Source organism: Pituophis catenifer, unplaced genomic scaffold (assembly GCF_029215685.1).
Source record: "Pituophis catenifer annectens isolate HBS135680 unplaced genomic scaffold, rPitCat1.0.hap2 SCAF_2, whole genome shotgun sequence".
NCBI classification, from domain to species: domain Eukaryota; kingdom Metazoa; phylum Chordata; class Lepidosauria; order Squamata; family Colubridae; genus Pituophis; species Pituophis catenifer.
The window spans coordinates 200,795,745-200,821,850 of NW_027256882.1; the positions used below are offsets into that span (position 1 = coordinate 200,795,745).

General features: G+C 36.8%; 1 protein-coding gene across 1 annotated transcript in view; it reads right to left on the bottom strand.

Moving 5' to 3' along the window:
* Positions 1–26,106, bottom strand: part of DGKQ (diacylglycerol kinase theta) — a 102,843-nt gene that overhangs the window by 23,117 nt on the left and 53,620 nt on the right. Inside the window, exons 8-15 of the mRNA XM_070935441.1 lie at positions 16,416–16,516; positions 15,352–15,575; positions 10,326–10,416; positions 9,115–9,169; positions 8,850–8,911; positions 6,556–6,706; positions 5,490–5,528; positions 4,683–4,798 (exon numbers count right to left, since the gene is read on the bottom strand). Of these exons, the coding sequence (XP_070791542.1) occupies positions 4,683–4,798; positions 5,490–5,528; positions 6,556–6,706; positions 8,850–8,911; positions 9,115–9,169; positions 10,326–10,416; positions 15,352–15,575; positions 16,416–16,516 (839 nt within the window). The remainder of the gene's footprint in view (positions 1–4,682; positions 4,799–5,489; positions 5,529–6,555; positions 6,707–8,849; positions 8,912–9,114; positions 9,170–10,325; positions 10,417–15,351; positions 15,576–16,415; positions 16,517–26,106) is intronic.

Genomic DNA, 26,106 nt, shown 5'->3' on the forward strand with positions numbered 1-26,106 from the left:
CATCAGAGCGTGTTAATAATAATATAAGAAATACTAATGATCTGATGGTCATTCTGAAAAATTCTTTCTTAGCGAGCACCTAGAAGCCAAGAGGAACATATGTGCTAAATTTCAAGTTTGTAGGCTTTACGGTTCTGGAGATTTTGTGATCACGGCATAAGTGGTTTTCACTTTTATATATATAGATTATGAACCTCCATGTCAGCCATGTTGGAATTTCATTTTCAAAATCCCTACAAGTTTTTGTAAGTGACCCGTGGCAGCAACCCCTGATTTTGTCCTTATTTTATTTTTGTAGTACATATGAATGCCTGAAGGACTGGAAGACCCAATGGGCTTACAACAAACTATATTAATCAGAAATATTCATGTTTCACTTTCACTTTTCATAAATGAAAATGGACTAAATTAACTCTCTTATTTTTATTGTGGGACACTTGATGAGGCTACCCTTTCATCTACTTTATTCCATGCTTTATACTAGAAAATTGTGGTTGATTTCAAACAATTACATGTAAATCTGTGTAAATCTGGCTTCACAAGGACAATAAGTTGCTTACTTCCCTTCTCTCCTCTTCTGGCAAACTTGGACAAAAATTGAAAGTTTCTGCTTCTAGTTTAGATTAACCACAAGTTTACACACAGTTTGTGATTAAATATAATTATGGCTACTTTATAGAAAACAGTTTCACAATCCACAGACCTGACTTGTTTTTACTACCATCAAACCAGGGATTTCCCTCCCCCATCCCTCATTTCCAAGGTCTTATTAATTTAAAGTGGAACCAAAAAATTCTGAACTTTTTGCAACTGATCTGACAACAAAGGGGATTGTTTATGTAACTTTTAAATTATTAATCAGGTTGGATCTGAACCAGTTCAAATGAACGTTTACCTTGCTTTTTCTCCACCTACACACACACCAAATGCAGTGAAAGGAATTCCCCTCTCTATTCAATTCTGCATCTCTCTCTTCCTTTGACTCAAATTCCTAAGGAAAATTAATCACTAAGAGGAGCAACATGTAGAAATAAGCAACACATAGACTTAAGGGACTCCTTTGCAATGTATGACTGCATTTTTTTCCCCAATTTTTTTCTGTCTGAAAAAAATCAGAGTGTTGTTTTAGGAAAAGCATTATGTACCAAGTGTTAACTTGAGCAGAAATAAACCTCTGCCTGCCTCTTTTAATTTGGAAGTAAAAGCAAACTCTTTGAAATCTGATTAATATGTACAGGAAACCTTGTAAAACAAGACTTAACTAATTGTTTGCCTGATCCTACTGAACAATTTCAAGTAATGTGGGGATTTTTCAAAGGGTTTACTATAAGTCATTGATCTTTGCAATTGCACCTATTGTTTAATATGCAATTCTTAAAGTTCTTATCTAGAATTAAAATATCTTGCAAATCATAAGAAACAAAAGATTTAGACTTAGTAAACAAGCAATAGCTGTAATTATAGCAGGTTAGGAGTTACAGTATTGTCCCCAGATGTAATCTCACAAATGCTCCCAGTGTCAGTATGTACCCACAGCACAAATCAAGAAATGGTTGAGGAGAAATTCAGCCAGATCATGGGATTGGTCTAACTCATAAAAGAAACATCAAAGAATTCCTAAATGTCATAGGATGCACATCCAGGACATAAGGTTTCATGCTGCTACTGTATAAGAAAATGTGACCATTCATTTTTACATTTTCAAGAGATTTCAGCCTGCCAGATCTGTTGCTAATTCAATACTGACTATATTCAACAATATACAGAGTTATTTACAAAGGTAACTTAACTCACTGTTATACTCTCAAGAAATAGCTAGTGTTCTTACTTAATAAGGGTTCTTATTTTGGAACTGTCCTTCAAGCTTGTAAATTGGCAAAGCTGTTTTTCTTTTAGATAGAACCAAAATAGCTTATTATTTTAAATGCCCAAATCAAACATAACTGTTCTTTGTTTATAACAACACATTTCCTAATTGACAGTAAATTCTTCCGTGCTACTGTTTGTTGCTTCTTCACATTCTCTGTGTGATCAGAGTAGAATATCAAAATAGTGCTGAATTTAATTTAACAAGTTAAATTGCTATAAAAATGAAATCACTTTCATTTCACTAAGAACACTTTGCTCTGATTATAGAATAGATTTGTATCACCTCTATGCCAAAGAGCACATATTTAATTAATACAATTTATACTGGGCAAATGTTTGAACATTCATTATTTAAACAATATCAATCCAGTTGGACTTTAAGGAACAACTCAATTATGTAAAATATTCAGTCAGCAACGTGCAATGGATTATTTCCTTTATACCAACAAATTAATATATTCTTATTCTAACTATTTAGCTAACTTCTTCTAAGTATTTAATTTAATTTAGCTAACATGTGAAGCGTTAGTGCCACTTTATAATGTCCTGGTAAGACCACACTTGGAATATTGCATTCAGTATTGATTGCCACAATATAAAAAAGATCTTGAGACTCTGGAAAGAGTGCAGAGAAGAGCAACAAAGATTAGGGGGCTGGAGGCTGAAACATATGAAGAACAGTTGCAGAAATTGGGTATGTCTAGTCCTGTAAAAAGAAGGATGGAATGACATGATAGCAGTGTTCCAATATTTAAGGGGCTGCCACAAAGAAGACGTGGTCAACCTATTCTCCAAAGCACCTGGAGGCAGGACAAGAAGCAATGGATGGAAACTAATCAAGGAGAGAATCAATCTGGAATTAAGCAGAAATCGCCTAACATTGAGAACAATTAACCAGTGGAATGCTTGCCTTCACAAGTTGTGGATGCTCCATCACTAGAGGTTCTTAAGGAGAGATTGGACAACCATTTGTCTGAGATAGCATAGGGTCTCCTGCTTGAGCAGGGGGTTGGACTAGAGGATCTCCAAGGTTCCTCCCTATTCTGTTATTCTATTATTCTCTTATTTATTTTGCAATTATTGCAGTCTCCAACCCTGTTAAAAATCTACAGAAAGCTAGTAGATGAGGTCATCCACCTGTTTGGGATAAAATATCATCAATATCTATCTCATTGTCATTCAAATGGGGGACATGGAAGAACTTTTAAGCCAGTACCTGGGGCTACTAGGATCTGGATAGGAAACAAAATAGACAAATGGAGTAATAGTTCATTAAGTAGTTTAATGATTCTAGATTTGTAACAACTTTCCCTCTAAACAGGTAATGTTTCCCTTATCTTGGGATTCCTCCTGGACTCATGGCTCTTGATGGAAGAACAAATGGAAGTAATGATCAGGAGGGTCTTTGCCAGTGGTGGGTTGCTACCGGTTCTCCCTGGTTCTTGCGAACCGGTAGTGGAAATTTTGAGTAGTTCGGAGAACCGGTAAATACCACCTCTGCCTGGCCCTGCTCCCAATCTATTTGCTGCCTCCCGAATCCCAGCTGATTGGCTAGAAGGGAAAAAATCAGGGCTCACTTGACAAAGAAGAGGGGGAAAAAAACAAGACACCTTAGTTTTAAATTGAGAAGCCAAGAAGCCTCCCAACTGATTGGCTAGAACCGATCCGCTCCTTGTAAACCGCTTGGTGGTGGTAGATTGACAATTGAGGCCAAGCTGCCTGAAAGTGATTTCCGATGCTCTCGGTGATGGCAGAGAGGCAAAAAACTGTTTAAACTCTTGCCGCGCCGCTTCAAAGGGCCGCCCTACAGCTGATCAGCTGATTTACCGCCCTACAGCGGTAAAAGGCAGTGTGGTGGTAGACCAATGCGCTCCAAAAACAAATGGGTAGACCGGAACGCTCCAAAAACAAATGAGTAGATCAATATGCTCCAAAAATAAATGGGTAGACCGGTACGGCTCTGCAAGCAGTTAAAAGCCTGGTAAACCAGCACCTCTACTAAATCCTAAAGAATTGTTGTCACATGACCACCAAACCATGCCCACAAAATAAGCCACGCCCACATAACTGGTAGTAAAAAAATTTAGAACCCACCCCTGGTCTTTGCCCAGCTGTACTCTTGTCTAGAGCTGAAGAGTATCTCTCATTCTGTAAGTATCTCACTTCTGGATTAATGCAATTCCTTTTATATGTGGCTATCATTGAAAATGACAGAGAAATTTCAATTAGTGCAAGCTGTGTCACCCCATGTTATGGACAATCTAATTGCTGCTACATAACTATAGGAGTTAACAGTTATGGCTCTCCATATGTTTCCAAGTGCATTCAAGGTGTAGATCATTAATTAAAAAGCCCTACGTGGCTCAGGACTTGGGTATATCTGAAATCTGAATCTGCCTAACCATTATGTTCAAACAGAGAATGCCTGTTGAAGGTCCTTGTGTACTATGCAGTGTAATTAGTAGGGTCATGGAAATGGATATAGTCTATGGCAGCTCCCCATTTTTGAAACAGTTTCACCCCTGAAATGCTGGTAGCCCACTTGGTAAGGCTTTCCAAAGGCTTGCAGAGACATGACTGAAGGCCTTCAGAGATTCACTCCTATTGGTGCCACAGTATATTATACAGAAATTCTATAACTTTCATATAAAATGTAATGAACTGAGAGCCACTAGATTGAAGTAATATATGTGTCTTACAAATAAAACAAAATAAAAATAAACATTGGAGAAAATATGCTAAATAAACATGAACTGTGTAATTAGAACACATATTAATGCCTTATCTTACTACAGACAGCCAATGGATCTTACCAGAATTTCAGGGAGAATAACTGCAGTTAATGCCTTGTCATTGATGAAAGTATCTTTAACTAACATATACAGTCTTTCAGCTTCGGAAAAACAAGTAATTTCTAGCACAACAGCACCTAAATAAATGAAGAATATATTTAACATGACATGCCCATATTTCATATGTATAATACTGTGAGTTTCCATATTTGTTCCAATGTAAGTATTAGTATGCCATTCACTTCACTCACTCAAATGTAAAACTTTATTGATTATTAAGGGGACTGGGTTTATTTCTGGAAAACAAAACATTTCTTTCTATTGGTATGGTCTTGATTTTTTTTTTAAAAAAGTAAAATGTTTTCTATTCCAGGAGATGAAATTTCAATACACATAATAGTATAATTAGGGAAGAGCTCATGCTTCTACATGCAAAGAGCATTAGGAGGAGAGGAAAGAGCTACCGTGTTTCCCCAAAAATAAGACAGTGTCTTATATTTTTTTTGAACCCTGAAATAAGCGCTTGGCCTTATTTTTGGGGAGATCTTATTATTTTGGGGCGTGTGGAGCAAGATGGGACTCCTCTTGCCATCTTACCTGACTTCCAGCTCTGCATTTAAATATTTTCAGGGAGGGCTTATTTTCGGGGGGAGGCTTATTTTAATGCATGCGCTCAAAAGCCCGATTGGGCTTATTATCAGGGGATGTCTTATTTTCGGGGGAAAGGGGTAGTGAAGTAATTCTTACATGTACCATACATGAACCAGAGCAAAACAGAACATCCAATAATTCAGCTGCCAAGTTTGAATTAAAACATGATATTCTTACCTTGAGATGAATATATGTGATTCATAGAAACTAAATTGGCTGAAACGATAATTAAAAAAAAAAAAATCAGTGTCCAAGCATCCCCTTTAAAAACTTTTTTTTCTAACTGAAAGAAAAGTGTACAGCTAATAAGTTAATGCTATCTCATTTTAGATGTATTTTGAAAGACCAGTTTTGTTTATTTGAAGAAGAGTGAAATTTAAATACGAATTGTCCATGGATTTTAAGCTAAGGCTTCAGGATAGTAAATAGGATCAACTGGTCTGTGATAAAACAAAGCTAATTCCAAATAGTACTGATGGGAATATGTTAGTTAAACAAACACAAATCACACATAAGCTAACTATTAATTTAAGTTGCTGTCAGCAAGGATTGGATGGGTAACATTCCATAAACCATGGGCACAATTTTCATCTATGCAACTGAGCGTTTGAGGACCCAACAGATAGATATATACACAACCCACATTCATTCTCACAAATTTGATGGAAAAAATGGGACAGAATGATTGCATAATGCCAGACTGATGTTTAACAAAGAATCCAATATGTTTTCACCCAGCAATATACGTAACTCACAAATTTCCACTTCTCCTTCATTATCCAAAACAGCCAATTCTAACTTAGTTAATTTTAAAAAGAAACCAGTCTTCATATCTACTCTTCTTAAGGGGATATTACTTTAACATCAGTATTCCTTATTATTTTCTACCTTTTTCCCCCCAAAACTAAAAATGACTTATAAATGCAGTGCATATACATCTAATAATTTTTTCATGTAAAATCATGTGCACAAAAATGGAAAGTGGCTGTTATTCAATCCAAGGAAAAAATGAAAGGGTAGGACAATTTATTAATAGTAAAAATAAGGGTCAGAGGCATATAGATGATTGCCTCTGATTAAATAAGAGACTTTTTTTTCATTTTCTACAAGTTACAGCATGTATAAAAAATATGAAAAGTAATTCCAAAAATAGATGGCATATGAGAACATTCCAAAATATAAAAGCACTTTTCAATTTACGTAGATTTAAAAAAGACACAGGGGAAGGGGGTATCTGACGTACTTTTGATGGCTAATTCATCTTTGAGGATTTTCGTATATTCTTCTGAAGTAAGATGGAGTGGCAGACCACCGACAAACAGATGGACACGCACAGTCGATATATTATTTTCTACAATGTAAAATCTTGTTTGGTTCATCTGCCGCAAAGATGTCTGCGTAAGAAAAAAAATAAAATATTATCATCTTAAAGCACATTTCATACGGAGAGATGGTCAAGACTTCTATAACCATTCTGCCATCAGTACCAAAACACAATTCCCAGACCATGAAGCCTGTCTTATAAAGATCATTCTTCAGTAGACAGGTTTCCTGTTATGTGGATTTGCTTGTTCATTTTAAGTCTCTCTCAGGGGTGAAATCCAGCAGGTTCTGATAGGTTCTGGCGAACTAGTAGCGGAAATTTTGAGTAGTTCAGAGAACTGGCAAATGCCACGTCTGGCTGGCCCCAGCCTGGGGAGGGAATGGGGATTTTGCAGTATCCTTCCCCTGGAGTGGAGTGAGAATGGATATTTTGCAGTATCCTTCCCTTGCCATGCCCACTAAGCCACACCCACCAAGCCACACCAAGCCCACCAAGCCACGCCCACAGAACTGGTAGTAAAAAAAATTGGATTTCACCCCTGAGTCTGTCCTACATGTTAGCAAAAGTTTGAAAACTGAAACTAGTTTAGAGTGACATTAGTATGAACAGGCATAATTTTAGGCTAATATCATTGAATTTAAAATTCTATGCCAAGAATACACAATGAAGAACATAGTAAACTATTTTGCACAATTACTTATGATCACAATAGCCGTTGCCACAATAAGCCAGAAATGCAGTTTATAAGCGACATGTAATCAGCACAATCAAAGACAAAGACCACCAGAAACAAGAACTTTGTATTACTTATGAACTTTGACTTTTCTCTCCTTCCTCAAATAAACCAGGATTTGGAGCTACTATATATTTTCTTCTTCCAACCAGTGCTTTTTTAAAGGAGGCATAAGCCCAGACTTCCAGCATTGGTGAAATACAGGTAATCCTTGACTTACAACAGTTCATTTAGTGACAGTTTGAAGTTACAACAGCACCGAAAAAAGTGACTTATGACCATTTTTCACACTTATGACTTTTGCAGCATCCCCATGGTCACATAGTCAAAATTCAGATGCTTGGCAACTGACTCATTATGATGGCCGCAGTGTCCCTGGGTCATGAACTGCTGTAAGTCAAGGACTCCCTGTATTTCACCAATGACAAACAAAGATCAATAGGGAAGCCAGGTTCAGTAACAACCAGGTTACAAACTTATCAAATGCAATGATTCACTTAGCAACTGCAGTGAGGAAAGTCATAAAATGGGGCAAACTCACTTAAATGTTTCACTTAGCAACTTAAATTTTGGACTCAGTTGAGGTCATAACTCAAGCATTACTGTTGTGGCCCGCCAGCAGCCAGCAGAGCTGGCAGCATATTCAGACAGTGAGGAGGTTGGGGAGGAACGTGGGCCAGTCCTGGAGTCTGGGGAAGGCTTAGATGATGGCTCTGAGTTGGAGGCAGAGAGGGGGCCAAGGGCAGCTGGTAGTTCTTTGCTGCCTCCAGAGTCTCCTGAGTCTGACATCAGTGAGGCAGAAGAACAGCGTGAGCCTGTTCCCAGTGTGTGCATGCGCAGAGCTGGCAGGAGACAGAAACAATTAAGGAAACAGGATTGACTTGGAAGTAAGGTTTGGAGATGATTGGCCCCTCCCATAAGACATAAAAGAGAAGCGAATGGGACATGAGCTTTTGCAGGAAGCAATTAGTTCATCTGGCCGATTCAAGATTTGAAAATTCTGTTTGTGACTCTGTGCCAAGTCTGGCCTTGTCCTGCGTCTGGAAATTAGCTCTTTGGCAGTGTTCCACGTGAGATAGGTGGGGAGATAGGCAGTCTTTCTCTGAAAGACTGTTTATCAAGCCTTGTGGACTGCAAATGAAAGTAATTTACAGCCTTATTAGTCCCAGGAAAGAGGTTTGCTGGGACTAAGTTTGTGCTGTTTACTTTCTAAGGAAGCCTAGGTCAGAACAACTACCTGTACTGAATTTTATTTCTTCTGGAGTTTCTGCTTGGTTAAGCAACATCACCTCATTAGGAAAGCCAAGTTCATAAATTATAAAAGTAGAAATATCAGCAACTGTGGAATCTTCTTACTTGTGAATCCAGCCATTTTGTCTAAATATCTTTGTACCATGATTTTTTTTTAGAAATAGAGTTTGAACATTTAGTAAAGCACCGAAGGATATAGAAAAGTACTTTGTACAATTTCCTTGTTTACCTTTCTGATGTCTTGTAACCTGCCGATAATTGATTCATGATCATCCAGCACCATTCGCTGAACTAAAGAGAATTTTTTTAAAAAAACTTCATTGATTCTTTTTTAATCGAAAGCTATCATGCAATTAATTAAAACAGTCAAAATGGCAAGTATGGAAATTTCTTAGGAGTAAGGGAACTTGCAATTAAAAAAAAGAGAGAGAATTACACATCCAGGTTTTTAAACTGAAGTTACATTTACATAATTCAGTGGAACAGTATCTCACCTTGTCTGGAGCCCATCAGGACCTCCACCAATTTGAAGTTTTGGAAGCAATCTGACTGCCAAAAGACAGATATGTTAAAAATGAATGTCCAGCAAAATATAGGATCTAAAACTGAACAATTTTCATGATTTAAAAAGAAAAGAAAATGTCTTATTAACAGAAGTAAGCTGTCGTCCCTTCAGTATCACAATCTTACTACCTGAAAAGATGGGAAATTTTGCATTGCATTTTGAAAAACAAGTTGTAGATCTTTATTAGACATTGAAAGACAAATTTCCTTGAACACCGCATAACTGCCAAAGTATTACATGTTAATTTACTCTAAAGAATGAGTGGCGCTCAGCTACCAGTGATCTAAAGTGAAGCATGTTTTGCACAAAATGTCCCCCTGGCTTTAACAAGACACATGTAGAACGTCAATAGCGTTATCACCAGTCGTAACTATTAATAGATTATTAATTTCGGCAAGAACTCCAAAAGCCACAAAAAAAGAGAAGAGGATAAGGATTATTCTCATCCAGGCTTAGTCTTAAATGTTAATTTAAACTATTTTGGGGGCTCAGAGCAGAACATGATTCTATTAAAGAAAAATATGGGATTTGCCTGTTTTTAGTAGGCAAAATCTCATAGATGCACCATACACTGAAGAAATGAATATGAATTACGGTATATTTAGTATTTATAATACCCAAACCTGATCTTCATGGATCTTATCCTGATTTCTCATGCCACATATCAAGAAGGGGAAAAAATCCAAACTCATGCAGAAGAAGACCCAATCTCTGTAACCTTCACTCCCTCTAACAAGATCATAAAAACTATAAATTTCAATCCTGTCAGATTGAATATATAGACCTAAGCCCTTCCATCTGCTTTTTGGGGAGTCCTAGAGGATATATAAAATTTAACAGGAGACTGATCATCCTGACCTTCTGCTTTCCCTTCCCATAATTCTTCTATCAAGTAAGGTTAACATTGCAGTTAGTCAAAAAAAAAAATGCTATTTAAATACCTAGTTCCTAGGACATTGCAGGATGTGGAGAAACAGAAAACATATATGAAAACTCTAATGGACCAGCAATGAAATTCCCTAGCTATTTTCATATGCCTCTTGTTTGGAATCGCAGTAGGACTACAAATAGAATAAGACCATTAAATTTAACTCATAAGACCCTAGAAGAACCAACTGGTAGCTTTATATTACTGCCTACCTGGTATCCAAGTAGTGGAAGAACTTCTTTAATCACCATTTCGGTGGTGCTCCCCTTATTTATCCGTATTGAGACACAGGCCACTCCAACCCTGAGGACACGGATAAAAGTTTATATGCAAGATGAGAGAATCAAAGAAACAGAAACAATCTTTTCTCATTCTCTAAAAGGTAAAGGTTCCCCCTCCCACATATGTGCTAGTCATTCCCGACTCTACGGGGGCAGTGCTCATCTCCGTTTCAAAACCAAAGAGCCAGTGCTGTCCAAAGACATCTCTGTGATCATGTGGCCGGCATGACTAAACGCCAAAGGTGAACAGAACGCTGTTACCTTCCCACCAAAGGTGGTCCCTATTTTTCTACTTGCATTTTTTGCGTGCTTTCGAACTGCTAGGTTGGCAGAAGCTGGGACAAGTAACAGGAGCTCCCCCCGTTATGCAGCATTAGGAATTCGAACCACTGAACTGCCGACCTTTCGATCAATAAGCTCAGTGTCTTAATCACTGAGCCACCACGTCCCTGAATGTATCATAGGAGAACATATATATATATATATGAACTTCTTGTTATTTGATTATTTATTTATGTTATTGTGGCATAATATTTTATTGAAGCTTCTGTTTTATTAAATGAACTAATCATGAAGGACCTTCAAGATTCCTCTTGTTTTGCTCTTAAACTATAGTGTTCTTCTCCCTTTCATTTTCTTTGCAGCTTTTTAAAATCTGGTTTTTAACTCACAGACTTGTTACCATCATCTATAATTAGTGTCTGAGATTATATGATTATATAATTGCCCATCAAGCAAACACGATTCAGGGAGGCAAACATAGAGGGAGATGGGTAGTCTAGAAATGCAAAATATAACCATTTCAGTTACCATTTCAGTGGTTAAAGCTAGCGAATAAACATGGCAAGTTATTACACCATGTATTTCATTTAGAACAAAGGAAGCTGTTATGTATCTCTACAGATGTTGCTGGAACAATAATGCACACAGAATACTAGCATTTATCTTGCTTACTCTGAAAAACTGGCTAAGGAATTAAGAAGTTTAAAGATTAGAAAATAATGTAAAGGTATAATATATTGTTTTGATTTTAATAATTGCTGTTGCTTTCACTGTCATCCATTTTAGGCATGAATACACATAGCTTTGCTTCCTTTTCTTGTTCACCAATTATCTACTGACAGTCTCTTTTGCAACATGCAAAATTAAGTGGTTTTTTTTTTTCCCCACACAAGCATAAACCAAGCATTGGCTAAATTTAAAAATGTTGGGAATGGCAATTGCTCCTTAAAAACAATGTGCTTTTATAGAAAGCCAAGGGCTTGCAGAAGAATTATATAAGTGGTAAAAGCGTGCAAAGGTTGTTGTTATTTTATCTGACAAATTTTCTAAGTAAATCATTAAAGAAGAAACATCAGGTTGTAAAGACCATGTCATATTTATTATCAGACTGAATAATCAAAGTTTAAGAGTCCTGAATTTATAACACTCCAACTACATATTGTCCAAAACAAATACTTGTTTTCGATACCTGCTTCCTAAATCAACCATACAACAGTTGGAAGCAATCTGGATCTCTGTTTGTTTTTCGCACTTATGACCACTGCAGTATCCCCATGGTCATGTGATCAAAATTTGGACACTTGGCAACTGGCATGTATTTATGACAGTTGCAGTGTCCCACGGTCTTGTGATCACTTTCTGCGAGCTTCTCACAAACAAAGTCAATGGGGGAAGCTGGATTTGCTTAACCACCACGTTACTAACTTAACAACTCCAGTGATTTGCTTAACACTTGTGACAAGAAAGGTTGTAAAATGGGGTAAAGCTCACTTAACAGTCGTCATGTTTAGCAAAGGAAATTTTGGGCTCAATTGTAGTCGCAAGTCGAGGACCACCTCTAATCAACTTTTAAAATTTTTATTCTAAAGTACACAGATCCAATCCTGTATCAACAGAAAGTAAGACAAATTGTCTTACAGAAAATAAGATCACATTTACGAATTATCATCCCATTCATCATATTACTTGGACATCCTATTTAGGTAACTCTGTACAAGATTCCTTCAAGTAATGTGATTATATAATTATGTAACATAATTAACTTCCAACTAGCTTAAAATGAGGACAGTATAATAATACATGCTTTATAGAGACTGGACAGCTCAGAGACAATCTAATCAGTAATAACCATCTTGCTGTTGGAGACACAACTGAGGAGCTGGAATACTCATTCATATGTCTTAGACTCTGCCCAAAATATGTACTTTGCCATATTTTGAGAATGAAATCAACAGGATATAATTGATATGATTCTGCATCAATGGCTAGGTGTTAAAGTGTCAGCCCTTCGAAGCAACCTAGGTCAGGGAACAGACTCGACAGTTATGACTAGAACTACTTTATTTGATAGACTATTGTAATTAATTCTTGTCAGCCTGATGGCATCTTGCCTCCAGTGGTGGGATTCAAAAATTTTTACTACTGGTTCTGTGGGTGTGGCTTGGTGGGCGTGGCAGGGGAAGGATACTGTAAAATCTCAATTTCCTCCCCACTCCAGGAGAAGGTTACTGCAAAATCCCCATTTCCTCCTGATCACCTGGGACTTGGGAGGCAGAGAATAGATGGTGGCGGGGCCAGTCAGAGGTGGTATTTACCGATTCTCCGAACTAGTCAAAAGAACCTGCTGAATACCACCTCTGCTTCCCTCCTTCTCATACCTCAGGGAGATATATCAGAGCCAATCTAAGCTGTTTTTTTTTTCATGATTTCCTCATTTCCCAGGACTTAAAACTTGTTTTTGTTTTTGCAACTCTCACTGCATATTTCCTCCAAGGTCTTCTCAGTGGTTGTCCACATAAAAATGCATTTGTTCTTTTTGGATACATCCCTAATATTTTGACATCAAGTGCTATGGACTTTGAGATTGGCTCAAAAGAATCAGCATAGAACAATGGAAGGAGAAATCTATACAGAGAGTATTTCCTTAACAACCTTCATTGGGACCAGTAACTCAGGGGTGAAATGAATCGACAGTTTAAAAAGCTACCAGTTCGGGCGAACTGGTAGTTAGTTAAAAACTGGTAGTTAGTTAAAAAAAGCTACTGGTTCCTCCGAACCGGTATTTCTGATCATGTTAATGATCAGAAATCATGTTAATGTGACTGTGCTATCTGGCTAGAAAGAGATAAGAGAACTTAGTTTAATGCTTTCAGTTTTTGTTTGCCTCCTAACCACTTCCTTGCACTTTGGAATGTTCAAGTGCCTGGTTACTGTGCTGTAACCAGGCACTTGAACAAAAGCAATGTGATCATAACAGAGCCAGGGCTAGGAGGTGCAAAGTGCGCTATGCAAACAAACAGCTTGCAGTACTCTCTTGAAATCCTTTCCTCTTCAATCTCTCCACTCAGCAAGGTGGGAGGGGAGAGAAATAAAGCATAAATATGTTCTTTTCCCCTTTGTTAAAAAAAAATCCTAAACGAATTAAAATGTTGACAAATCATACATAGCACCAATCCATTCTTTAGATAAAGTACAGGTAGCCTTTTTTTTTTTTTACCAACCACTCATTCAGTAACTGTTTGAAATTACAACAGTGCTTAAAAAAATAACTTTGTGCCTAATTTATGCCCATTTATGACCTTTGGAGCATACCTCTGTCACATGATGCCCACTATAGTCAGTATGTGTGGACCTGTGCCTGAATCATGGGTCCCTCCCTGCAGAGCAGAGAGATTGGAAAGGATGAGATTGCAAGAGAGTAAGCTGTCTGCGTTTCTACACATGGAAATTGTGCCAACACAATCAGGAGACTGTGAGTTCGAGTCCCACCTTAGCTATTAATACGAATAAATAAATAATTTATAAAAACCAAATAAATATTATTTTTCTGAAAATTCAGGGCCATTCAGTTTTTATTACCAAATTCTGATGATTCAACATGGAGAGATTGATTCCAAGGATTGGGCAAAGTCTTTTTATTTGACATTCCAAAAATTGAGTCAACAATATAATGGTTGTAGCTTCATTGAATGTGACTTGGGGGTGGGGGTGGGAAAGCCACTCTTTTTTCAATCCCACCAAAGTGGATCTACAAATTAATCTCAATTTTGCTATTATTTGTAGCATATAGTTAAACCATACAAAAGAAAAAGAAAAAAAGACTAGCGCTTTCCATATCCTAAATGGTGTTAAAATAATACAATGTAGTGACTACCTGGGTGTACTTAACCAACTCTTAAATTGTTTGTTTATGTATAAGGTTGACATTGTAGAATAAATAACCTCAGTACTTTGATATCATGCCATAGTAATAGCTAACAACTTCTGTCTGACTTTATTAATACTTGGACAGGAAGCCAACAAGAAATGTTATCAAACAAGACTCATGGATATGTTCAGACAGTCCCTAGGTACAGCACTCCAAGCAAGGAAGACTTCAACTTGAACCTTCTTGTATCATACAAGAGGGATCTATGAATTGAGAGAAGTTGCATTCCCTGGTAAATATAGAAGCAGCTGCTAAAAGAAGAGGTCTATACAGGAGCTAGATACACTACAGTAATTTGTTGCTGCAAGGCATGAATGCCTTTGAAGATTAGCCTGAAGATTAGCAGCTGCTTTGTAAGAGCTGTTTGCTTGAAGAATGTTATGTCTGGACAGGGTTTTCTCTCTCTCTCTCTCTCTCTCTCTCTCTCTCTCTCTCTCTCTCTCTCTCTCTCTCTCCCTCCCTCCCTCCCTCCCTCCCTCCCTCCCTCCCTCTCTCTCTCTCTTTCCTTGTCCAATTCTTTCTTCCCTGTGCCTCATTAATTGTATTCTTCTCTTTCTTCTTTTCCCAGCACAGATATTCCTTCAAAAACCGGTTTCAGATGGATTTAGTAACCTAAAGTTGACCTGGCCATGCTACCTAGTCTGTTGATTTTTTTTTTCTGTTATATTTTGGTTGGATCATCTCTTTAGAGTATATAAATATACAACAAGAGTAGAATTGGAATTTGCTGAGAAAAAGATGACTCACTTCAGCCAGCCGGGATAAATCTTTATGACTTCATTCTCTTTAGGTTTAGCTCTGATAACCCACGCCTCAGGAACGGCTTCTTGGAACACAGACCCCGGCTGCGCCTCTTCAGTTGTATCGTTCCTGTTAATGATGTCGTCACAAAACAAGGCCTGCTGAGTGAATGTCTGAAGTTCGTAATCTTGTTGATCATCACTGATGTAGTATGCCCTCAGTGCAGCCTCCTACAACAGTAAATCCTTGTTTTTTAAAAAAATCAAAAGAATATGCCTGAATGGAATGGTGATACAGCCCTCACTTATGTCAAATATACAATTCCAATCAGCAGTTACATTTCCCCTCAGAAGTTTCATGATAAGTATGACAAAAGTATGAAATTCTAATATTTACTCAATATTGGCAAGTTCTATCATAATACATCATCATGTATCCCAATTACCAATGTACCCCATCCTAGATTGTTCTTGTTAAGTGGGATAAGACCTGGTTAGCCCCGGGATGGGAGATTATTCAGTCATTCCAAGGTCTCAGAATAAATTGAGAAATTGCAATGACATTCCAGAAAAAACAATAGCGATCTATTTTCCTAAATTTACTAAGAAATCAACATGGACCTGTTCAGTCATCAAACTCAACTTCATTCAACTTCTATTTTCCTAAATTTACTAAGAAATCAACATGGACCTGTTTAGTCATTACACTCAACTTCGCAGAAACTTTACTTAATCTCCTTCGTTGGTATAGTGAACATTGGTAGCCAGATGTCCCCTCCCATTAAGTAGGCATAACTTAATAACCTCCAAAAGTTGATTCTCTATTTAAAGTCAATCAAAACTCAAAATACAAATAGCAGCATTATGCACATGGCCAAGCTGGAAATATACTGAAAATTAAAATAAAACTTAAAAACACATATCTATGTCAGTACTATACTAGTTACTTTCTCACTGGTTACTGTTTTGCGATAAAAGAATAACTCTTGAACCAAATTATTAGTCTCTCTTACAAACAGAATTAAATTCTTCAGCATTTTCAATAAACAGTTTGTCTGTTGGCATTCTTACCACAACTTCTTCATTTTTTGCAATCCTCGGAACTGTGATAAGACGATACTGATTACGTTTTACTGCATCATTCCCATCATATATTTTTAATATTTGTTTACCTAAAACAAAAACAAGTATTTTAATGTGTAACACAAGAAATACAGTTAAGTAGCATACACCTCCAAATTGCAGAGGCGTTCGAAAGGTTAATTCTTAATTGCTATATTAATGGATTGTGATTGCAGTTCTATTATTTACACTGATCAAAGAGGCTACATCGAGTAATGTTTGATTTGTGATAATTAGTATAAGTAAGTGTATTATTTATATGACAAAATTTGATGAAAATGTTTAAACCGGAGATGTCACGCTATGACTTTAATTTGTATTATAAATAAAAAACTTTTTTTAAAAAAAGAGTAACGTCTGATCTGTAAGAAATAAGCAAGAATTTCTCAGATGCATTTTAAAAACATTTTCTCTTCCACTCATGAGCTATCAGACTGTATTAGCTGTCATCCAGTAGCATAGATTACCACATGAAGAGTTCTCTTTTGCTGCAGCTCCTTATTCAAAAGCTAGATAAGTCATCAGTCAAAGGTTCTCTAGTGCAGTGTTTCTCAACCTTGGCAACGTTAAGACATGTCAATTAACTTCAATTTCCGGAATTTTGACAGTTGTAATCCATATGTCTTGAGGTTCCTATTGAGAAACGTTGCTCTAGTGCAGGGTTGTCAAAGTCAAGGCCTGTGGGCCAGATCCGGCATGTGGGGTGCTTAGATCTGGGCCACAAAGCTGTCCTGGAAACAGCAAAGGATCGGCCTCTGGCCTCTTCCAGTGAAAACGGAGCTCAGGAGGGCTGCATGATCCTCCCGAGCTCTGTTTTCGCTGGCAGAGGGTTGCAGGAAGCCATCGCAGCTGAAAGCGGAGCTTGGGATCCCGTTTTGACAGCAGAGCGCTCGGGCCACCATCAGCGCCCCCGCCATGAGTGATGTCAAGCTGGCCACACCCACTCTGGTCACGCCCACCCCATCCCACCCCAAGGTTAAACACAACCCTGATGAGGCCCTCAATGAAATCGAGTTTGACACTCCTGCTCTTGTGAATCACGCACTGATCAGGGAGTTAGACAAAATTATGTTTAAGACCTACCAATTTTTAATCAGAAGCCATCAATCAGAAGTGCTCTAATAAAGTGAGTGTTTCTGAACCTTGGCAACTTTAAGACATGTGGACTTAAAGACACGTGGATTTCATTACTCTAAAAGCTTAAAAATTGCATTGGCACCTTTTCATTTACAATCCTGGATGCTCTAGCAAAATCTGGATCCAAACTGATCTTGAGAACCAATGCTAATTACTCAAAACCATGATTTACGGCTGTACAAAACTGCCAGCCTTCATAGCAACAGCAACAGCACTTAAGACTTATATACTGCCCCATAGTACTTTACAGTACTCTCTGGACAGTTTACAGAATCAACATATTGCCCCCCAACAATCTGGATCCTTAGTTTACCAACCTCAGAAGGTTGACTCAGGAAGGCTGAGTCAACCTTGAGCCTCATCAGGATCAAACTCTTGGCAGTGGGCAGAGTTAGCCTGCAATACTGCATTCTAATCACTGCACCAGGCTTCATAAGTATAAACCATCAATGCCATAATGCTAAATGCCATTTCTACATAAGACTCCATTCAAATGGTCCACAAAATCACATCCACAGTCATACCACTTTCCATTTATAGACAATGTTTGCTCCATTTTCATCATCCTAAAGGCAGTAATAATTTTCTTATTATCCAGCAAAAAATGAGTCACAACACGATTTTAAAAAAGCGTATAAAACTGACAAAACCAATATGATCTTCAGCACTCCGTGCTATGAATTTCATTTTATAGCTCAGGGAACAAAGTTTATGAGGTCCCAAGAGCGAAACAAATATTGATACAAGTAAAATAAGCCTCCAAAACTGTAATTCGAAATTTTTTAATTGTTTGGAATTCTCTGATAACAGAAACACATAGAATTTAAAAACGAAAACCAATTAGCAAGTGCACAAAACATTCATATAAAAATAAAACAAAATTAATAAAACATAGTATGAATCAGCAATAAAAATGTTGAGTCTTTCTTAATAGAGGCTTCACAATGTTTTAGGGCTCAGTCCATGAGATTCTGTTACTTTGTGTCCTACTTCTGAAAATTTTAATAATGTTAAAAAATCTGTATACTAACTCCTGCTAAATATTCAGTATAACCTGAAGGTATTGGAAAGCTCTTAAAAACATGTTGGTTAAGTAGTTGCTTTTTAAATATAAGTTGTTGGAGAACACAGTCAGACTTTGTTCTCCGACAACTTACGATTTCATAAAATCAAACTTCTCCCATAGTTAAGATAGCTTTAGATTTATACTTCAGCCAAAAAATCTACAATTGATTTCAGAACAAAGAACTGTCCAAAATCCAGAGGATTACGAAATTAGAAAGAAAATCATTAGCTCCTACAATTATCTCGGATTTCATACACCCTTATTCAGGAACACCTATTGAATGGTAGAGAACACATGGTAGAAAATAGGATCATGCATCCTACATGGAATATTTTGGATTTAACTTCAAGCAATGCTTCAGAATTCATGGAAGCACATGGCATTTCCCGTGCCCTAGCAGAAAATATTTTATGCGGAGGAGGGATATTTGTTTAGAATGGAAAACACCAAATATTCTAATGTGGGAAGACAAGATGAATCTTCAGCATGAAAAGCTCAGAGGACTATCTCTGTATCTAGTGCATGAAAAGATTCTGAAATCAACAGGAAGGCTATTGGAGAAAGGAAAAAGTGACCCCCTGTTGCAATATTTTCAGGATCAGACTCAATAAGATTAGTAAGAGTTAAAGGTTTAAATATATTTCCTTTTATTTACAATAGGCATTCTATATTCACTGAATATTCACAGATAGAAGCGAGGAAAAGGGTGCAGGTAGCTCCTTATATATACAATGGGTGGAGCTATATGTGGGAGTGGTGAATTATGAATACATTAAGAAGTGAAGAATAAGTTAACCCCTGATACCCCGTTCATATACTATTTACACATTAGAGAATAAGGCATTTACATCTGACAAATCCCCCTCTAAATGCCGATTCGTTATGCAACACCAATTACACTCAGATTCAGGACAATATAAAACATACAACTTAGAAGTTAAATATTTGTGCTGCTTAGAAGGTAAAGGCTTTGTCAATATGTCAGCTAATTGTTCTGAAGTATCACAATGCACTGCCTTAATAAATCCATCCTGAGATAATTGTCTCACATGTTTAAATTTTATATCTATGTGTCTGGACCTTTGTCCAATGGCATCAGATCTAGATATTTCAATGGCTGCTTTATTGTCTTCATGCATAACAAAAGGCAAAGCAGGTTTTTTCCAAACATCTGAAATTAAATCATTAAACCATACAAGGTTATTTGCAGCTTTGGATAAACAAACATATTCCGCTTCTGTCGTTGAAGTGGCCACTAGTTCTTGTTTACCAGTGTACCAGTAAACTGGACAGTCATTTAAGAGAAATATATAACCAGATGTGCTTTTTCTACATGAGGTGTCTCCAGCCCAGTCCGCATCTGCGTAACATGTAAGCTTTGGTTCTTTATTATCATTAGGTTCTAACATTAAGCAAAAGTCTAGTGTACTTTTCAGATATCTTAAAATTCTTTTAACAGCTTCCCAGTGATACATTGTTGGTTTACTGACATGTCTGGATAATAAATTGAGTGGTAAGGCGATATCTGGTCTAGTCCAATTAGATATATAAAGAAGTGAACCTATGATTGATCTATAAAATGTGTTATCCTTGAATTCGGGGGAAGATTCATCAGTATTTCTTAGAAAATCAGTTTGCATAGGAGTATCACAAGGTTTGGCATTGTTTAAATTGCATTTATTTAAAAGTTCTATGATCTTATCTCTCTGATTAAGTTTGAATCCCCTTCTAGTCTTATTAATTTGGACACCAAGATATTTGTTTACTTTGCCTAGAGATTTCAACGAGAAATGTTCATTTAGCTTAGTTACAAAAGTTTCTCTTCTCTCTTTATGTTTTCCTATGTATAAAATGTCATCCACATAAATCAATACAAATTCAATGTAATCATCACCCTTTTTGACAAAGAAACAGTTATCAGCAGTGGTAGCGTTGAAGTCCATGGTTTTAAGTACTTTTACTAAACAATCATACCATTGTTTACCAGATTGTTTTAACCCGTATAAACTCTTGTTTAACAACCAAATCTCATTTTTGTTTGTGTATTGACTGTGAGGTGCTCTTACGTATATTTCCTTATCTAGTTTTGCGTGTAGATACGCAGTCTGTATGTCATATTGAAATACATCAAGATTGAGTGCTGATGCTACCACTAGAGCTGTTTTGACACTCTCTGTTCTTACTGTGGGGGAATACGTGTCAGTATAGTCCTCCGGATATTTCTGTGCATAACCTTGTGCAACTAGTCTAGCTTTGTATAGAGTATTGCCTCCCTCTAAGTTCTTAATTTTATATATCCACCTGGTACCAATAATTGTTTTATCTTTAGGTGCAATTGCAGGTGTAAATACATTTAATCCTTGTAAACTTTCCATCTCTTTCTTCATCGCTAATTCCCATTTTTCTTTTTCTTCACAAGGGAGTTTTAACACTTCCTCATATGTATTAGGTGTTGTTGGCTCACCATCCATATGCATTATATAATCCTTGTATTTATTTGGCATTTGATTTCTGGTGCTTCTAATGGTTTATCAGGTTTACTATCGTTATCATGCAAATATCTTGCTTCCTTTTTTGTTAGTGTGTCTTTCTTTATTTTGTGTTGGCTATTTGTCCAAGTTTTGGTTTTGTTTTTATATTTGTTGATATTTTGCTTTTCTATGGTCCCTTTCTCATGAGATTTTGTATCTTTGTATTTATTTGGAAATATTTCATTAAGATGTAATTTAGACCAGTTGGCTTGTTCATGGAACACAGCTGTTCTGGAGACTATAAATTTGTTATTATTATCAATGAATCTGTACCCTTTAGGGCCAGTCTCATATCCCATAAATCTGAGTCTTCTGGATACGTTTTCTCCCTTTCTTCTTAATTGCTTAGGTATGTGTACGTCTGCAGTGACTCCAAATATGTGCATGTGTGCTAATTTTGGTTTCCTATTATACATCACTTCATATGGTGTCTTATTTACAATGCTGGACCAGGTTCTATTTTGTGTGTAATTTGAATAATGTAAGGCTTCTGACCAGAATTGTTTGCTTAAGCCAGCATCTTCCAATGTGCATCTAATCATGGTTTGTAATGTTGAATTCTTCCTCTCTGCAATCCCGTTCTGGAACGCAGAAAATGGACTAGATGTGTAATGTAACATTCCTTTGTCTCTTAACCATTGGGAGAATTCTTTAGACATGAATTCACATCCCCTATCTGTCATGATTTGTTTTATTTTGATATTGTGTTGTGTTTCTATGCGTTTGTAAAATTCTTTAAATTTTTGAAAGGTTTCATCTTTGTGTTTTAATGTATAAACAAACCCATAGCGGCTATAATCGTCTACTATTGTCAGGAAGTAACGTTTTCTATAAGTGACTGATGGAGTTAATGGACCAACTAAGTCCATGTGTACTAAATCAAAAATTTTGTTAGTTGATCTAGTAGATTTTCTTGGCCTGGGACTAGTTTTTAGTTTTGTAGATTTACATACTGAGCATTCCAAATAGTTTTCACAATTTTTTATTTTAACACCTTCTGCGTGTTCAGTCATTTTTTGTACTACAGGAAAACTGGCATGTCCTAACTTCCTATGTAAGATATGAGCACACTCATCATGAATTGGCTTACCTATTTTTGGTTTTTTTTTATTGTGTGCATCTATGTGATCATGAGATATTTTACATTCATCATTGTCACTGTTGCTAATATTTTCATCATCTACTTCAATACAATCTTCCATATTTGAATCAATGTTATGCAACCATTTTTCCTTTGTTATCAGATAAGGTAGGCCTCCTTTAATCATCACAGTGCCTATATTTATTTTATTCTTTTCCAAAGTCGCTTTTCCTTTTGAAAAAACAATGTTAATGTCAGAATCTCTACTTAGTTTTATGGCACTTAGTATGTTATGAGGTATTTCAGGTATTAGCAATACCCCCTCTATTTTTCCTAGACCAGGCAAGGTTACATTCCCTCTACCTAATACTTGAACCTTTTCTTGGTTAGCTACCTTTATTACAAATTTATCTTCTGCAAATGAAGACAACATATTTTTGTTATTAGTGGTGTGATTAGTTGCTCCAGAATCAATAAGCCAATTATTGTTCTCATTTTGCTGTATGTTAGTGTTGTCTTGTTTATTTAATCCATTCAGTGAACCAGATTTTCTGTCCTTTGAATTATCTCTGCCCCCTCTATTCTCTTTGTAATTTGGTGGGCTTCTATATCTATGTCTATCTATGGAAGACTGTCTATAATTGTATGTTTCTATATTCTGACCTATGTCTTTCCTTTGAAATTTTGGGGCAATCTCTTCTATTGTGTTCCCTGGATCCACAATTGTGACATTTAAATGTTTCATTATATTTTTCTTGGAAAGCTACTTTCCTATATGGTTTGTGTTCTGTGTGATTATTAGAACGATTCCTTCTTGAATTGTCTTCTGCTATCAATTTATTGGATAGACTTTCTATGGATAAGTATCCTAGATTGATTGTGTCTAAATGTGACATAAAATTGTCCCATGATGGATCAAGTGAGTTGATAATAACACTTTTCATTGTTTGGTCTGAAATCACCTCCCCCCTCAAATGCAGCTCAGCTCTTATTTTGTTTAAAGATATTAAATGCTCACTTATGGAAACCCCTGGTTTTACCCTAGATGAAAAGAACTCTTTAGACATCCTTGTGGTGGTAGCTACACTGTCACTGTGAAACAAATTAAACATGCATTGAATAATTTCTGAAACAGTCAGATTTGGCTTAATGCTGTGATACATTGCAGGAGACACACTAGATATTATTAAGAAAAATGCTCTATGGTGTAAACAATCTATTTTTAGAGTCCAAGGTCTTTTTGGGGGACTAGTGATAAAAAACAGTAAGTTTTCCTTCATAAAGACAACCTGGAGCTGTTGATACCATTCTTGCAAATTAATGCCATCAACCCTTAGCTTTGGGAAGTCACTGGGTAAATTTCCGACATTATTGGGTCCATTACTTACAACCTGAGGTAGTCCGTGGTCTCGTAAATGTAGAAAATTGCAAAACGGCGTGGGGATGCTCGCGACGAGCCTGTATGGTCTTCTCGCCAGTTCATGTCTTCCCGGACCGTCTGCGTAGTTTTGCGCATGCGCGTTGTCCATTTCTTCTTTGGAGTCGTCGTGGAAGGTTCTCCCCATTGCGGCTCGCTCGTTCTGCTCCTCTTCAGACGAATCGGTCTCTGGTTCGATTTTGGGAGTCCTGACGACGGCGGCTGCTCTTCCTCTTCTTTTGAGGGCGTTGGTGCTTGCTTCGGTCTGTGGCGTAGGGCGGTATCGGCAGGGCTCTCTGGGTTCGGGCGTCGGCGCTCTCGTAGTCAGGATGGGAGCGGGCAGGTCTTGAGACATTGGCTTGCTCGCTCGCTTCTTCAGTATCTTTTTAGTAATTTTTAGTTTTGGCCCAAATGCAGCAAAAAGCGTTTTCATTGCTGATTTTATTTGGTATTTTTTTGAATCATCTTCACTTTCTGATTCTGATTCTTCTGAGGTGTTTGAATCTTCTTTTTCATTTTCGTTGTCTGATAATGTTTTTCGCGCCAGAAATTTTGAATTGAGCTTTTTGATTGGCTCTGCTTCGTTCACCTTGGAGGCCTGTTGAAACCAAGATGGCTGCCATTCAAAATTTCGCGCGGGATCACCGTTTTTCTTCTTCGCAATGACTTTCTCTGCAGTCATATCACTCACTATTTTTGGGTCTTTAGATTTTTCATTAGTGATGTTTTTCTCTCTCGCTGCTCCGCTGTTCTTCAGCATATCTTGGAGGTTCGCGATGAGTCTTTCATCATTCTTCTGGCTCTTTAATAGTTTTAAAATCTCTGACCTGAGTTCGTTATTCTCTGTTTCGATTTCCTCCTGGTCATCATCTTCATCTATTATTTCTTCGCTTTCAGTGGTGTATTCTTCGGATTCTCTCGAAATTGCGTTTGTGGATTCGTTGATTATTTCTTGTTCTGTTTCCATTTCTTTGCTGTAGGCCCTGGTGTTGGGCCTATCTTTCTTAGACATTTTTAAGTTTTTTATTGAGTCAATTAACCATCCTCTGCTACCAGCTTGTTGCAATATTTTCAGGATCAGACTCAATAAGATTAGTAAGAGTTAAAGGTTTAAATATATTTCCTTTTATTTACAATAGGCATTCTATATTCACTGAATATTCACAGATAGAAGCGAGGAAAAGGGTGCAGGTAGCTCCTTATATATACAATGGGTGGAGCTATATGTGGGAGTGGTGAATTATGAATACATTAAGAAGTGAAGAATAAGTTAACCCCTGATACCCCGTTCATATACTATTTACACATTAGAGAATAAGGCATTTACATCTGACACCCCCGTCCTTAAATCAAAACTTCTCTAATGCAAGCATTTTAAACCATTTCATGACTGAAAAGTACAACAAATAAAAGCACAGTTAAGAGAACGATTTAAGGTAGATAACAGGACATCTAGAACTGAGCAATAGAAGACAAAATTTGAATTATGTACAAATGATGATACGTGTAATTGCCGAAATGTATGCACTCTTGCTGAAATTTGAAATGGAATATGAACACGTGAAAGGGTATAGGATAAAATTGGCCGAGGATTTGGTACATACATTGTTAGAACAATGGGAAAATGTAGCTGAAAGGACTGAAATTCACATTATAATCTAAAGGAGAATTTTTATAAAATGATGCACCATTGGTATATGACTCCTGAAAAATTATCTATCATGAGAAAAAGTACTTCAAATGTACAATATGTTGGAAATGCGGACAACATGAAGGGTCATGTTATCCCGCTTGATGGACTTGTAAAAAAGCCAGAACGTTTTGAATTCAAATACATTTGGTAATATACAGAATTATGGAGACAAAGATTCAACTGAACCAAGAACTTCTTAGTAGGGATTAATGCACAGACAACTAGGAAAAAGGCCATTGCAGATTGTTTTTATATATGATCATTGCTGTGTGAAGATTCTGAAATACCCACAACAGAGGATTGGTACAGAAGTCTGACAGAGGTAGAAAAATTGTTTGCTTAGAGAAAGATCAGCTACTACATTTATTAAAAACTGGACAGCCCTTAGGGACTTTTAGCCGAAAAAAGAAAATGAACTGATGATTTTATCGATCAGTAGACTAGAAAGGTTACATTATGGAAAGAAGGAAACTTTGATGTAACCTTAAGAGAGAGAGGGGGTGGAAATATATAAAAGTTCTTATAACTGCTTTTAAGAAGAGCAGAAGTCACTTGTTTGTTATTCTTTTTTTCTTTCTTTTCTACTTTTTTTTATATTTCTTTTTCACTTTTCTATTACTTTTCTCTATTTCCCTTTAACTCAAAATTTACATTGTTTTTACTCTGTGGAAAAACATTGTTAATAACAATTATATTAAAAAGTACAATAAATAAG